Raw genomic sequence first — 16,751 nt, 5'->3', positions numbered from 1 at the left:
TTCCCTTGCCCTCCTTTCACTTCACCATCTGTCAGATGGGTGGGGACCCCGGCACCCCGCAACCAAGCTTCCACTAGTAACAGGCTTTGGAAACCAAAAGCAAACAAGGTGGTTTAATTCTTCCCAAGTCTCCACTTGTCACAAAACTTGTCCTCGTCAGCACAGAGAGGCCTTTCCTGCCGCAGCAACTTTCTGGCAGGAGGAATGTCCGCTCCCTCTGCTGGCTCCTGCTTCCCGCTGGAGAGCAGGGCAGGAAATGGACAGCATTTGGCTCAGCTTTTGGGAACTGCCCCAGTTGCTGCCAGGGGTATGTTCTCATTTACTGGCTCTGACCCTCCCGGTGAACACATCACCCACCCCACAGCTCACAGTGCCCAAGGCTCTCCACTGGCATCCTGCCACTGCTTAGTTACCACCACTGTCAAGCAGCTCACCACTTCATCATTAATTTGGCAGATGACAGAAATGTCTTCCATGCAATGATTCAAATTGGCTTCCCTTTTCTCTGAAGGACTTGGAAGCTGGGGCTGAGGGCTCACAGGAGAATGTCTGAATACATGGCAGGTACTTCAGATACTTCAAGACAGTCATCAGAGCCCTCAGGAGGCTGCCCTTCTCCCAGAGAAACCCCAGCTACTTCTGCGGAGATGAGGAAAGATTTCGGGTCATGCATATTTCTCTCCTCTCTTACTGTCTAGGTCGTATCTCTGGCTCTTGGGCTACACACAGTATTTGCTCTTCCTTGTCCTCTCCCCATAACTAATGGGAAGGGTTCTCTAGGAACCCTCAACATCTTTCTAAGGCTGGTGGGCCTGGCTGGCAGGAATGAGGACTCAACGGAAAGGGATGTGTCAAATACTCCCTACTATCCTTCACCAAGGTGGCAAGTCCCTACTATCCTTCACCAAGGTGGCAAGTATCTAGATGTTCAAAGCAGGATGAGCTAAGCTTTTGGCAACAGGAGCTGGGACCCCTCCTCCAGGACTTTTCCAGAGAAGGCAGTCTTTAACCCTGTGACCTCTGCTGGGTCCCTGTCACGCAGCATCCATCATCAAGATGGTCAGCTACTTCCTGGTTGGGTGTGGTGGCTCAGGCCTGTAATCCCAGCCTGAGGAGGCTGAGGTGGGTGGATCACTTGAGGTCAGGAGTTCGAGACCAGCCTAGCCAACATGGTGAAACCCCGTCTCTACTAAAAATACAAAAATCAGCCAGGCGTGGTGGCGAGCACCTGTAATCCCAGCTACTCAGGAGGCTGAGGCAGGAGAATCACTTGAACCCGGGAGGCGGAGGTTACAGTGAGCAGAGATCGCAAGGTAGTCAGCTACTTCCTGAGCACCAGCCACAGTGCCCAAGTCCCTGTCTCCATGAAGCCACTGGAACAATTACAGAGTAACTGTTTTGGAACACAGATCTAGCCAAGACATTATCCAGCCCAGAGTGCTGCCCTGGTTTCCCACTGCCCACTGGATCAAGCCCACACTCAACAAGGTCCTTCAACAACTGCCTGGCAACCTCTCCAGCCTCATCTCCCGCTGAGCGCCTGTCAACCACCTCATTCCAGACACCATCTCGGCCAGGGCTGCACTGCCTCCAGGAATGCCCTCCTGATTTCTCAGCTTGGCAGGCAGGCAGGCCTGTCTGTCCTGCCACAGGGCATGGATTACCTGCCAGTCTCTCTGCTAGGCTGGCTGCTCCTGTGGGCAGACTATGGTTGATTCCGTTCGAGCCTGGAACCAAGCCCCATGCCTTGCACATCAGAGATGGCCAATGACAGTCATAACCACAGTCCTTTCTCCTTCTGTGATTTCATTTCCCCATCTATAAATGAGAAGCTTGGACTAGATCAGGGATGGCAAATAGGACGTGTACCACCACTGACACATTCACGTTCATGGTAGACATTGCCAGTCACTATCTGTTGAGCCTGGACAAACAGCTTCAGAATCATTCTCACGGTGTTCTGAGCAGCCACCACACATCAAGCAGAGCTGGCATTTGAATGGAAACTTATTTGCTACTTCTTTAGATAAGAATTATGATTTGTCTATCTCCTTTTGGTCTCTCCCACCTTTTCTCTAATTCTCTACTCTCCCTGCTTCCACCGTCCAATCAGATGTGTATCTACATTTGGACTTTGGAGTGTTTGTGGAAGAGCACCCCATGAGGAACCAGGAAATCTGGGTTTAGACTCTGATTACAGCCCCCGGTTAACTTCAGGCAAGTCATTCACCTTTCTGAGTCTCACTTTTCCAATCTGCATGCCTTCTCTGCAGAAACACTGTGATGAAAATGAAAGTAAGTTACATGTTTAAAAACACTATGTAACTGAAAACAATTATTGGAATTTAAAAACAAAACAAGAAGAAAAACAGCCTGTACCCAATGCTCAGTTCTCCATGACCCCTGCCCTCTTGTGAGTCCTGTTTTGGACTTAGAAATCCTTACTGGACAGTGCCCTCCTTAGGACCACCTTAGGGCCAAGGAACTTAGAAATTCTTACTGGACAGTGACCCCTTAAGGACCAAGGAACTAGGGGACCCACCCAGATCAGTGAGACTGGCCAAAGCCAAGCTGGGTTTGCCAGATGTGCAGCCCAACCAAGGTAAGCTGTGTGGAAAAAAAAAAAAAAAAAAAAGCCACTGTTTGATTACGTAAAATCCATCTGGATCCAAAGCAGAAAATCAAAGTTGGAAGGGCCCTCAGAGACCACCTGGTCCAGCCTGCTCCATCTACTGGTAAGAAAACTAGAGTCCAGAGATGAGGAGCAACTTGTCCAAGGGCACTCAGCAAGTATGCGGCCAAGTCCTCTTTGTCCTTCCCTGCTGCAAAACATCAGAACACCACTCCTGAACTCCCAAGCCAGCTTCCTGTTAGGCCCTCCCTGATCAGAATGTTGGATCTGGTGCTTTGGGGCTGCCTGGGCTCCTCTCCTGTAATGTGAGCAATACAAATAAACTCAGTTCAAACATTTACTGCATCCTTAGTATATGCCAGGTGCTGAGGATGCCAATATTAGGGCAGTCTTTTTTTTTTTTTTTAAAAGGAACTCAGAGGTAGAATGCCGTTGCTAAATTCTACCAACACCCCAAGAACCCCATACTATTCCCCAACAGTGAGATGTGGCCAGGTCAATTTCCAAGGCACCTCCCTGCCAGACCTTAACTTGCTACCAGAGGCATCTGATGCCACGGGACCGGAGAAGTACTGCCCACCTTGGAAACCTGGATGTGGAAGAAGAGAAAGCTGATGGCAGACCCTCATGTGTGGATGGCCAAAACTTCTGACCCCAGGAGCTGAAGCCTGGCAGTCAGAGGCCTGCAGAAGCAAGGCCCCATGTTGCTTACTGAGGGACCGGGATGGAGGTGGGCGGCTGCTCCCTCCCACCCAACCTGGAGGCCTGGGGCTTCTACATTTAGGACCAGCTAGGGGTGAAGTCCTGACCTGAAAACTGGGCTGGCCACCCTAAGCCAGGGTCTGGCCATAGCTGGCTCAGCCATCCCAAGCTGACTCCCTGGTGCAAAGCCTTCCTGCGGCAGAGTTTCCTACCCAGGCCTTGGCCAATCAGGGGAAGGAGTGCAATTGTTGGTAGCAGATAAAATCCTCGATACCATCTCTATTTCCCTTCTAATATCAGAGTGGCCGCCTGCAATACTAGTGAGGCGCAGGGCCGGCAATCAATAGCTAATACTCCTGTTGTAAGCAGGCCTACTCCGGAAATGGGCAACCAGTACCTCCTTCCAGAGAGATACCCTTTCCCCTTGGCAGTGACCCCAGCCTGAGCAGTTCAGCATCATGGCCGGGAAGGACCAGGCCAGGTACCTGGCCTAGCCCATCCCCCTGCATGTGACTGATGGGGAAATGATGCCAGGAAGTGAGAGAAAGGAATCACCAACGTCACCCAGGAAGCAGAGAGGCCAAGCCATTGCTCTCTGCTGTCTGCTGGATGACCCCGTCAGCTCTTGATGGCATGCTGTGGCTGGGAAACAGAGGTGACCTCAAGTCAAGAAGGTCCAAAAGTTACCTCTGTTTGATGGTGGCTAGTAATGGCTAAATAAGGACAGGAATTAGTCTTGGCTTTCTGACCACACAACCCAAACGTCACAGGGGAGGGCCCAAGAAGTATGTCTGGAATTAGGCCTTAGCCATGGATGATTATACTAAAGCAGGAAGTTGGGAGCTGCCCACATATCAGGCAGACCTGAGTCTTGTCCTAGAGTCAGGCCAAAATAGAAGTCAATGGCCTATTTTTAAAACATACAACTGGGTATTGTCTACCTCTTTCTACCACAGTGGTCTAATCTGCACCGGACACCCAGATGCCAGCAAGCAGCCTCAATCAGGATGCAGAGATGAAGCACAGTACCTGGGTGGGTCCACCAGACAGGGAAGCCACACCTGCACTGTATCAAGAGCATCTATGGCATGTGAGCCTAGAAAGAATTCCCAACTGGACAGAACGCCAGTGGGAAAGGCCCACTGATAGGTGTGGGGCGCCATCTGCAGTGGCCAAGAAGATGCCTGCCTTGGTGAGTATGAGCCTCTCACACACTGGCCCCTTGGATTTCCTCCCTGGGAGAAGGACAGCAGCCCTGCTGGCTCCTGCCTTTCTTGGGCCCATGGGTTTCCAGCATTTTAAGCTCTAACTCTCAACCCATCTTCAATATGTCTGCAGCCTTGCCCCAAGCTGAGACCCTGGCAATGCCTGGTCCAGTCCCAACCTGGAGCTCACACACCTATTTCTGGGGTTACGCTCATCTCCACCCCTTGGACAAGGCTCCAGTTTTGGAAGTGTTCTGGGAATGCATACAGATCCACATGTGGCCATCCAATGCTCCCAATGGCCATCCTGCGTCCCTCTCTCTCCTCCTACCACCATCACATGACCTGCCACTCCTGTTTTTGGGGAACACCTGAATTACACTGCCGTCCTTCTTAGCTGGTGAGCAGCATGTCCCAGCCCTCTTCTCTCAGGAGTTAACACCAACCCAAATACAAAATCTTGCCAAGTAGAATCATCTTCCAGGTCATGTCTCTCCCAGAGGGAAATCACTTTAACGTTCCTAAGAGATGTTTGTCAGTCTTTGCTCAGATGCATCTAGGGCCAGAGAGCCCCCTGCCTTGATGTGGGGTGAGCCCGGGTGCTAAATTCTGGCCTACACCAAGCAAAAGTGTCTTTGGACTTTGCCTCACTGGTCCTAGTTCTGAATTCTAGGGCTGCACAGAAGAAATTTCTGCCTCCCTTTCCACGTAACAGCTCTTTCCATGTTCTTATCTGGGAGTGCCAATCTTTCAAAAGGTGTGGGGAACTCGGGCGGATTCTCAAACTCAGCTGCCGACAGGCTTGAAAGAATGAGAGATGTTATGATCTTGAGTGTCATCATAAAAGTTCCTTACAGCCCTGCACACTATACCTCTCTAAGATGGCATTTCCCAGTCTCAAGTTGGCTTAAATCACATGAACCGCCGGGGAGAAGGTAGAGATGGAGGAGGCGGTGCAGAGAGAGTGGCAGCCGTGCCCAACCCGGCAAAACAGAAAGCCCAATTTCACACACCCCAGAAAAAGCCGAACAAGGTGTCTCTTGGAGAAGGCCAAGCTCTCGACCCACATGGGATCTGTTCCTGCCTGTGGCGGGCAGAGCACGGGCACAGATGCTTGTGGGATGCTGTCTGTGATCACACTCGGAAAAAATCAAGTGGTTAACCAGAGAGGGAAAGGATTCTGAGACCTGCCAGGATGGTGGGTTTTTGTGTTTTTTTTAGATTACGCCTAAGGTTTGTAGTTTGGACAGGCAAAGTAAACAATGACAACAGCAGCAGCAACAAAACAGAAACAAAGAACGATTTACTGATATTTTTTAAAGCCTTTTGTTAAAAGAAAGCTCCACAGTGGCCTGGAAGCAGCCCCCACCGCCTCCCTGGCCAGGGGCAGACTGTGTCGCGCCTACAAAGCTGGCAGGAAGAAAGCAAACTCCAGCAGAAGTGCAGGCAATGCAGGAGGTGTCTGCTTTCCCATCTTTTTCTCCCTCTCAGCTTTTAGAAGGGCTGGTGAAAGGGATGGGAAGGGAAGGATTTGAACCAGCATAAAGCAACTGTATTTAGACCATGGCAAACTGAGCTACTTACTTCTCTCCCGCCCTCCCACCTGCCCAGGGTCTTGGCCTGGAATACAAGGTGGAGCAAGAGACCCACGGGCCCTGCACGTACCTGAAAGAAACCTGGCGGGATGGGGCCTCCCGGCATCCCATCGTTGGGGGGAATGTTGCCAAGCACGGGGCTCGGGGCAGCTGCTGCACTCTGTGGAGACAACAAGGCAGAGGGTTAGTGGCCAAACCCCCAACCAGAGACACAGAGTTTTGACCCCTGGCCTTGGCTCTCCCCATCTGCCCGCATTCCCTGTGGACCTTCTTCACAGGCCACTTTCTACTTAAATCCCTCCTAGAATCCCAGGGAAGTGTCATGTTCCCACTGACAGGAAGCAAGTAGGGCTTATACACTCAGACCTGGACTCAATTCCCAGGTGCGGCCCCCACTGAGGAAGCAACTAATTCCGAGGCTCTTTTTCCTCATCTCTAAAATGGGAGGGCTGGGCATGGTGGCTCACACCTAAAATCCCAGCACTTTGGGAGGCTGAGGCAAGAGAATCGCTTCAGCCCAGGAGTTCGAGACCAGCCTGGGCAACATGAGGAGATCCCGTCTCTACAAAAAATAAAAAATTAGCTGGGCGCAGTGGCATACAACTTTAGTCCCAGTTACACGGGAGGTTGAGGTAGGAGGATTGCTTGAGCCCAAAAGGTTCAGCCCTATCTCTAATAATAATAATAATAATAATATAAAATGGGGGAGCAATGTCCACCATTCAGGGAGGCTGCAAGGACAGCCTGAGACAAAGTGCCAAAGGTACTTCCTGCAGTGCAGAGCAGGGGTGCATGGCCAACGTGCAGTGGCTGCTCCTGGCATTATATGGCACCGGGCCGTGTCTGCCCACCTACTCTTGAGAAGCTCTTGGCAGGCGAGTGATTTATCAATTTCTGTGCCCTCTGCAAATGGCTGGCATGTCATATAAAGCAAAAGATCAATAAATATCCATGACTCAATGAATAAGTGAACAGACCAACTGGGAAACACTACTGGAGAGGGTGACGGAGGGCAGAGCGTGTTCTTTGTCCTGCAGGATCCTAGGTGCCTCATGAGAGAGAAGGGCCTCATGAGGTGGGGGGACTATCATTCCTTTTCTCTTTAAATGCCGCTATTCTGGCATTTGCCTGGTATATCTGCCACAACAAATGCCTCCCAGGGGTGAGCAGACATTGCTCTCCCCAGCCTGGCCTCCTTCCAAAGGATCTGTGTGCAACCTATTCAAGGTGGTCGGCGCATCTGCGCCTGGCCCCGTGCTCACACAGGCGGGGGTGAGGCTGAGGCGTCTGGGCCCCAGCCCTGAGGAAGTCACAGGTCTGACAGTCCTACCTGGAACTGGGCCCTGCTCCTTCCCACTGATTCTAGGCCTCCAGGGGCTCCTCCTACAGGAAGCCTACCTCCAACCTTGGTGGTCCCCAAACCCCACCATGACTGAGAAAGTGAAACTTGATCATCTATCATCGCCCAGGGTTTTGACTGATTCTCTGGAAGAGGAATGAGCCCCTTGGGGTAGGAAACAGAACGCCTCTTTTCCTCTTAGAAACACAGCCTCCCATCACCACCTTCAAGAAGCCACTCTCTTTCATCAGTGGTAAAATAGGAACCAGACGCCAGGTGTGGTGGCTCACACCTGTAATCCCAGCACTCTGGGAGGCCAAGATGGGCAGGTCACCTGAGATCAGGAGTTTGAGACCAGTTTGGTCAAAATGGCGAAGCCCTGTTTCTACTAAAAATACAAAAATCAGCTGGACGTGGAGGTGGGCGCCTGCAATCCCAGCTACTTGGGAGGCTGAGGCAGGAGAATTCGCTTGAACTCAGGAGGCGAAGGTTACAGTGAGTCAAGACTGTGCCACTGCACTCCAAGCTGGATGACAAGAGCAAAACTCCCCATCTCAAAAAAACAAAACAAAACAAAACAAAAAGGAACCAGAACCTCTAACTTCCAACTCTGATGGAAGGAAATGCGGTAATGTGCAAATCCCACTAATACACTGCATGCAACAAAATGAACAAACAGACCTGGGAAACAAATGCACCTGGTTTTCAGCACTGTCACCTCTACTAGTAAGTGGGATGACTGTGGGCAAGCTACTTGAACTTTCTGAATTTGCTTCCTGTAAAAAATACGTTAGCTGTTGTCCTACCTTCTCACCAGGATTGTGGGGGATAAAGTAACAGAATGGGCTGTGTTTTGTAAGCTGGGACAGCTCTGTGAATCTAGAAACAGAGAAGCAGGGCATACAGTGGGTGCTGAGCAGACCCAGGTGAAGAGAATGGGCAAGCTGCATATTACTTTTCTTTTTTTTATTATTTTTTATTTTTATTTTTTTGAGACGGAGTCTGGCTCTGTCGCCAGGCTGGAGTGCAGTGGCCGGATCTCAGCTCACTGCAAGCTCCGCCTCCCAGGTTCACGCCATTCTCCTGCCTCCGCCTCCCAAGTAGCTGGGACTACAGGCGCCCGCCTCGTCGCCCGGCTAGTTTTTTGTATTCTTTTTTTTTTTTTTTTTTTTTTTTTTTTTTTTTTTTTTTTTTTTTTGAGACGGAGTCTGGCTCTGTCGCCCAGGCTGGAGTGCAGTGGCCGGATCTCAGCTCACTGCAAGTTCCGCCTCCCAGGTTCACGCCATTCTCCTGCCTCCGCCTCCCAAGTAGCTGGGACTACAGGCGCCCGCCTCGTCGCCCGGCTAGTTTTTTGTATTCTTTAGTAGAGACGGGGTTTCACCGTATTAGCCAGGATGGTCTTGATCTCCTGACCTTGTGATCCGCCGTCTCGGCCTCCCAAAGTGCTGGGATTACAGGCTTGAGCCACCGCGCCCGGCCTACTTTTCAAAATGATTCTGCTTACAGAAAAATAGCCCTCTCTGCAAAAGCTATCCTGCCAACCATCCTATAACGTGTTTACAAGTTTCAAGCATCTCCAAAAATTGGGATTGCAGATCTCCCCATCACCGAGGTCTGAGGTCACGGGCCCCTGCCTTGCCCGTGCCTCACCCCTGCCTGGCACTGAGATGGGGCCTTGTGGGGGAATCGCCAGCTTATCCATTAGCTGCATTACTGTTGGCTGCATTATTTTTTCTCTATGGTCAGTGGTTCTGTGAAAATGGCAACTTTTTGTGATTAACAGCCAACAATCACTCCTTGGCAGCAAGAGCAAAAGACTTGTTTTAAAAATGAGGTGAGGTAAACACCCATCTACATTTTCTTCAGGTTCTTTCAGAGACTGGTGTTACCCTTAACAATTTCATTCTTCTTATGTACCATTATTTAACCAGTTTATTTTGTTTGTTTTTAGAGACGAGGTCTTACTATGTTGCCCAGGCTGGTTTCATGTGATCCTCCCACCTCAGCTTCCCAAAGTGCTGAAATTACAGGCATGAGCCACCACACCCAGCCTATTAACCAATGAAATAACAGGCATTAAATCTCAGTGTCTGCTAATCTGGCAGTTAGTACCCCTTTGGTATTTGGTATTCGGAGTTACCTCTTAGGTCATTACCTTTTGAAATGGTTTGCATTGGCCACTTGTAGATCTCATTTTATGGCAAATCATTCATGTCCTTTGCTATTTGGGTATTTGACTTATTACATATGGAGAATCTAGAATAATGGTAAGTTATAATTTTTTTTAAAAAAACCTAAAAATTATTATTATTATTATAATTAGAGACCTGGTCCCCAGGCTGGAGTGCAGTGGCCCGATCATGGCTTACTATGGCCCCAAACTCCCAGACTCAAGGGATCCTCCTGCCTCAGCCTCTCAGGTAGCTGGGAATACATGTGCACACCACCATATCCAGCTAATTTTTTAAATTTTTTGTAGAGATGTGGTCTCACTATGTTGCCCAGGCTGGTCCTGAACTCCTGCCCTCAAGCAATCCTGCCACCTCAGCCCCCAAAAGAGCTGGCATTACCAGTGCGAACCATCGTGTCTGGCCTACACACAATTTTTAAATGAAAACTTGAACCTGCGAGTGCTTTGTTGCCTTATTTATGAGGCTCCTTCACTCTAAGATATCATTTTCCTATGAGATCAGGACTGAGTCAATGGTTCTAGGAACTGGAGGTAGTGGGTAGTCCACGGTTCTTTGAATGCAATGGCCAGGGTCACCATGGTTCTAGTAAATGCACGGTGTAATCCTCTGAAATGTGGGGTGGAAGACAGAGTTTTGCTGTTCTCCAATGAAGAAGGACAAAAAAACAAGACCATGTTAGCAGTGACTAAGGGGCAGGAAGCTGAGGAGACGCGTTTGTCATTTAAAGCTTCTCCAGTTGCAAAATTAAGTCGTCCTGCAGTGCTTAAATTTGTGCCTTGAATTTTGATAGTTATTGCTGTTCCCCTTTGATTATGAAGCAAACGTGTTCATAACAAAAAAAGGACAGAAAAGTACAAAGAAGAAAACGAAAAGCAGCAACCAGTGGTATAGGGCAACAACAGAGTTAAGAGGTTGGGAAAGGCTCAGAAATAACTTGCTCACAAAATCTAAACCAAGGTACCCTCCCCCCAACCATATTTATGAACATTACACTGAATCCCTGTACCGACGCTCCTGCAGCTCAACGGCCGCAGGGCCTGTTTCTCCTGTCTCTGAGACCCAGCACAACGTGAGGCATACAGCAGGTGTATCGGCAGGATCTAGAATAAGGGTAAGTTGTAACTGGAAAAAAAAAAAAAAAGCTTAGAAATTATTATTATTATAATAATTAGAGACCTGGTCCCACAGGCTGGAGTGCCGTGGCCCAATCATGATTACTACGTGTATTATTCAAAGACCTGCTCGAAGCTGACTGTCCAGAGCCAGGCCTTTCCAGACTGCAGGAATCGGCCTCTCCTAATGGTTTCCAACTTTGAGCTGGAGCTCCACTGAGGCCCTCAGCAAAGCGTCTCATGTTTTCTCTAACAACACAAAACCCAAACCCCTGAAAACCCTCATCATTCACCGAGGCCTACAGCACGCCAGGGCTGTGGTGGGTGAACGGGCTAGAAGTCCCCTGCGGAAGAAGAGAGAAAAGAACATTGGATTCAGAAGCTCCTAGCTGGGAGCCCATGGACAGGGCCCTTTCTTGTTCTGGGACTCAGTTTTCCTATGTATCCAATGATGGGGTTAAAGGAGATGACCATTAAGGCTCTTTTTCCAAGAGACTTAGCTCTCCCCAGCTAAGTCTACACACCTAGGGGAGCTAGGACTGGGAACAGCAGCTCTTACATGAACAGGACAGCAATCCTCTTTCCAGGGGACCTGGTTTAACTCTTCTCTGTTCATTATAGGCCATTTTGTGATCAAAGATTAAAAACTACCCAGAGACCTGTTACCTGAGTCACAGATAACAGTGACTGACATTTGGGTTCCAATCGCCCAGGCCTTCCTCACCAATGCTTATCCACTTTTTGGACTCGAGGAAGCCAACTCAAACAACCCATGCAGTTTGGTAACTCGCACTTTAAAAAACAACAACAAGGCCGGGCGCGGTGGCTCAAGCCTGTAATCCCAGCACTTTGGGAGGCTGAGACAGGCGGATCACGAGGTCAGGAGATCGAGACCATCCTGGCTAGCACGGTGAAACCCCGTCTCTACTAAAAATTACAAAAAACTAGCCGGGCGAGGTGGCGGGCGCCTGTAGTCTCAGGTACTCAGGAGGCTGAGGCAGGAGAATGGCATAAATCCGGGAGGTGGAGCTTGCAGTGAGCTGAGATCCGGCCACTGTACTCCAGCCTGCGCAGCAGAGCGAGACTCCATCTCAAAAAAAAAAAAAAAAAAGACAGCAACAACAACAAATAAAGCTAATTTAAAATTCTTTTCTAAACAGAAAACAGGCCTTAAACAGGGTGATGCAGCCCATTCCAGCCAGCTGCCGCCTCTAAACCTATAGTCAACTTGAAAATCCCGAGGTGCTTTCCCAGAGCACTGCATGAAGTTTGCCATTCCCAGTCAGGGAGACTTGCGAAGAGGACTGATCCCACAGCTCCCTCTCTAAACAGTAGGGTTTCTTGATGATCCCAAGACGGGTACATAGCCATGGGGCTCAGGGACTGCCCCTGACTCCGCCCCATCCACGCTCCAACGGGACAGACACATGCCACTACAACCAGAGATCCCCCGCAATCCCACTCCGAAAGGACACCTGAAAACCTCAGCACCAGCCCAGCCCCACAATCCTACTCCGTAAGGACACCTGAAAACCTCAGCACCAGCCCCGCAATCCCACTCCATAACGATACATGAAAACCTCAGCACCAGTCTCACCCTAGGAGATGGATACTCCCCCTCTACCCTCCAGGGCAGAGAAGCAGGGTTCAAACCTGGGGCCTACCTACGGCCTCAGAAAGGTGTTTCCAAGAGAAAGCGCCTTGGAAACCAGGTTAAGGAATAGAACTTTCTGCTATGGGCAATGGTGGGGGACTTCTACTGTTCCGCCTCACCCTGAGCCAGGCACACTCATGCTCGCTCAACAAATCCCAATACCACCAGAGTACCCCAAACTACAGGAGCAAGTGGACCTGACAAGTCCCCACACTCCCAGTGGCCTCTCATCCCACCCAGAGAGAGAAGTATCTCATAGTAGGCAACAGTGTTCATGCTTTTCCTTCAAGAAGCAATGGTCCAGGGACATTCCCTGCAAGATACTATCTTCTGGCCTCATTTCAAGAACCCCAGCTATCCTCACTCACAAACTAGCCTGGGATCCCCCCTCCAACCCTCTCTTTAAAATTAGTTCTAGGCACATGAAGCTCCTGGAAAACTGAATAAAAACAAATGCTCAGAGGGAAATGTGGGACTCCTGCCAGGTCGGCCAACCCCTCCTGACTGATTTACAAGGCTGCAAAATGGTACTTTGTTCTGCAAATCCCCGCCCCTCCTTGCCCCGCCCTAATACTCAGGCCTTGGCGTGCAGCAGCTTGGGGGCCACATGCAGAAATGCATGTGCAGACGACTTCCTAGACTGAAACTCAACACAGGCTGTGTGGCCCAGGGCCCAAAACACCAGGGGGTGGGAGGCGTGTGCTGGGGGTGGAGCCATGTGCTCAAAGCTGGGAAATGGAGGTCACTTATGGGAGCTTGGGGCACTCCTGTGATGACTACATGCAGAGAGCAAGTGAGACAGGAAGCCTCCAAGTGATGCCTGTCTGGTGGCCTGAGGAGGGAGGGAGGGAGGCTGGCACTGGTTTCAGCAAGACAGGGGCTTCTGTGCAAACTATGGAGTAACCTGGGTCCCTCTGGGGCCAGGTTTCCCAGAGGGAATTTCAGCAGCATCAACAAACTAACGACACAAATCAGGAATGGAAGCGACTGGGGGAATGTTATCATCCAGATGGAAAGGCCAAGACAGACAGAATTGGGGTTCAAAGAAGGGAAAGGGACAGGAAGAGGATTCCTGGTTTCATATGCAGACCACAGAACAGAATCAGTTTTGGAGAACAGGGGCTCTAATTGTACAGCTTGGAGAAAACAGAGCTGTTGCTACGTGAAGAGGCAGAACCAGCTGACGTTAAAAATAGGTTTGGATGACACACAGGCGTGACACAGGATCCCTGCCTTCAAATAGTCAGGGGGCCACGGTGTGGGAGGAGGGATGGACGTGCCTCCTGGCACCAATGGATGGCCCTGGGTCCAACAGCAGATGCCCTGAGCTACAAAAAGCCTCTTGGCTGCCTGAGGGGGCGGGCTGTGATAATTTGGGGTCACTCCCAGTTGAGACATGGCACAAACCATATTAAAAAGGGATTGCCATAGGACCCACCACTGCCTGGGCCTGGGGATTATTAAGACAAAAGAGCCCTGGACTGAAGGTCCCAGGATCAGGATTCCAGCTGTGGCTGCAAACCACCTACTGTGTGATCTGATCAGGCCTTTCTGTCCCTGGCCTCCACACAAGGCAGCTGGGGTCTGCTCCTCCAGTGACACTGTGGATATCAAACGAGCTCTTCAGCAAGCAACCTGAAAAGGGCCACATATAGACAAGAAAAGCCTCCACCTGTCACAGTCAGGCCATGAGACCCAGATGAGGGTGGTCCTGACACCTGAGCTTCTTTTACTAAGTCCCAGCTCACATCTGCCACCTGGGTAGGACCCTGGAATGCAAGAAGGGCTGGAGAAGCAACTGCCTTTTCATTTTGATGCTATAAATCAGCGGGGGTGAGGGGGTAGTATTTATTCCCCAACATCACTGGGAAGATGTCACTTGTTTTCCTGGTAAGGAAACTGAGGCACAGAGAGGTGCACTATTTCAAGGTCAGGCAGCTAAGTGGCTCTAACGTTATGCCCTTTGTGCCTCCACCTTGCATCTTGGGTTCAAGAAACAAAACCACAGTTCACTTTGGGAGGCTGAGGCAGGCAGATCATGAGGTCAGGAGATCGAGACCATCCTGGTTAACACGTGAAACCCCATCTCTACTAAAAATACAAAAAAAAAAATTAGCTGGGTGTGGTGGCAGGCGCCTGTAGTCCCAGCTACTCAGGAGGCTGAGGCAGGAGAATGGCATGAACCTAGGAGGCGGAGCTTGCAGTGAGCCAAAATCCAGCCACTGCACTCCAGCCTGGGCGACAGAGCAAGTCTCCATCACAAAAAACAAACAAACATTGGGAGGCCGAGACGGGTGGATCACGAGGTCAGCAGATCGAGACCATCCTGGCTTACATGGTGAAACCCCGTCTCTACTAAAAAATACAAAAAAAAAAAACTAGCCGGGCGAGATGGCGGGCGCCTGTAGTCCCAGCTACTTGGGAGGCTGAGGCAGGAGAATGGCGTGAACCCGGGAGGCGGAGCTTGCAGTGAGCTGAGATCCGGCCACTGCACTCCAGCCTGCGCGGCAGAGCGAGACTCCGCCTCAAAAAACAAACAAACAAACAACAAACAAACAAACAAAATACCACAGTCATGTACCGCCCACCCCTGTAGTTCCCAGGAAAAGTTCTGTGAGCTTTGACTCTTATGAAATAGCCGGCACTTCATTAAACACAAGAGAAGCACAATCCATTCCTGTGTTTGAGGCTGTCTATATGTTTTGTGCTTCCCCAAGTAGCCGGACCTAGCTCTGCTCTTTCTGTCAAATACTTCAATGAGTTGGCATTCACCAAGGGGCGTGCGTGTGTGTGTATGTGTATGCACGCACATGTGTATCAAGGAATGCAAGATCCCATTGAAGAGTCTGTTGAATCTAACTGACCAATTACCCTGGGAGGAAGAGAAACAGGTGGGGGCTGGGGGGAGCTGTAAAAAGGTTACAAGTGCTTTTTACACACCAGATGCATCAGCAAACACTCGCTTCTGGGGCCACCCAGACTGCGCTGTGCTCACCAGAGCAGACGACAGGGAGCAGGTCTGCCCTGCAGGTCAGGAGGATGCAACGAGTTGTGGTGACAGAGAACTGAGGGACAGGGAAGGTGCTCTGGGCAGGCACTGTGAGCGGGGATTAAGGGGATCAGGGAGGCTTTGTGGAAGAGATGGTACTTGAGCCGGGGCCTTAAAGAACGCAGGACTCGAGGATGCAGGAGGTGATACAGGGGTGAGAGATTATGCTGTCATTTTAACCCTCCCTGGGCATAGGGCCTCCTGACAGCCTCTCCTTAGAGAGCAAATCCCTCCAGGACGCCACCTGCCCCTTGCACCATCTCCAGGATAGGGGGTGGGTGTGGGGCTTGTTCACTTTCCCTCCCCTAGGATGGGGGGGCTCCCCCACAGGAGAGGGGCCAGCCACCTAGTCAGAGAAGGCTCACTGTCCCTAGGCGGTCCCTTGTGACCCAGCTCACGGTATGGCTCATCCAGTCTCTCTCCCTCCATCCTCCCAACAATCCGCAGTCACTACCAGAATACAGAGGCTCTGAGGAGTAAAGGGACTTGTCCGAGGTCACATGGCCAGAAATGGGCAGAACCAGAAGTTAAGCCCAGATCTGCTAACACCACAGCCCCAGCTCTTGGCCGTACCTCAGCTTCTCTGATCCAAGTTTCAGAATCGACACTTAAAAGTGGTCACCTGCAAACAGGTCAGGGCCCAGTCCTTCCATTCACCAGGGGTTGAGTCCTCGGACACCTCACTTTACCTTCTGCGCCCCTCATCATTTGCTAAGAAGGGAGCCCCCTACCCTCTTGTAGGGGGCATGGGGAACTTAAATATGACCCTTAGGTAAGGTGCCCAGCCAGGCTCAGCCAAGGTGAGGGTTCAGCAACCGGCAGCCCAGAGCCAGAGACATAGCTCCAGGCAAAGGACCACATGCTGACGTCCTAAGATTCCCTGACCACGGGAGGCTGGGGATGGGGAGACGAAAAGGGGCTGAAAGCTGTGGAAAGACTAGGCCTTCTGATGGACAGAAAAGCTGCTCTTCTGAGAAAGGGCCTCTCTCTTCTTAGTGGCCACCTTAGAAAAATACTTTCTTTTTTAAAAATGAAAGAAAGGTACCACAGTAAGAACATTTCCCCCAAAAAAGGAGGAAGTGAATTTCCCGGGCTGAGAAGTCTGAGGCTACCATACTGCCAGGCCCTGCCCATTCATCCCAGGAAGCACCCAGCTTCTTCTGGGGACTAGATCAAAGGTCACTGTTGGTAAGAAGTGAAGTCCCATGTATTTAATAATTAGTACCTGGTGAGAGAGTGGATCCCAGCCAGCACACCCTCCTCCACAGGCA

General features: G+C 50.6%; 1 protein-coding gene across 12 annotated transcripts in view; it reads right to left on the bottom strand.

Moving 5' to 3' along the window:
• The window catches only part of SSBP3 (single stranded DNA binding protein 3), a 182,081-nt gene that overhangs the window by 46,698 nt on the left and 118,632 nt on the right, over positions 1–16,751 (bottom strand). For all 12 annotated transcript variants that reach the window (XM_033226276.1, XM_033226269.1, XM_033226264.1 and 9 more), the window contains one exon: positions 6,205–6,294. In XM_033226276.1, the coding sequence (XP_033082167.1) occupies positions 6,205–6,294 (90 nt within the window). The remainder of the gene's footprint in view (positions 1–6,204; positions 6,295–16,751) is intronic.

This window comes from Trachypithecus francoisi, unplaced genomic scaffold (assembly GCF_009764315.1).
Source record: "Trachypithecus francoisi isolate TF-2019V2 unplaced genomic scaffold, Tfra_2.0 Lachesis_group12, whole genome shotgun sequence".
NCBI lineage: Eukaryota > Metazoa > Chordata > Mammalia > Primates > Cercopithecidae > Trachypithecus > Trachypithecus francoisi.
Note: the sequence above shows the minus strand (reverse complement) of the source record. Positions and strands in the feature narration are given on the sequence as shown.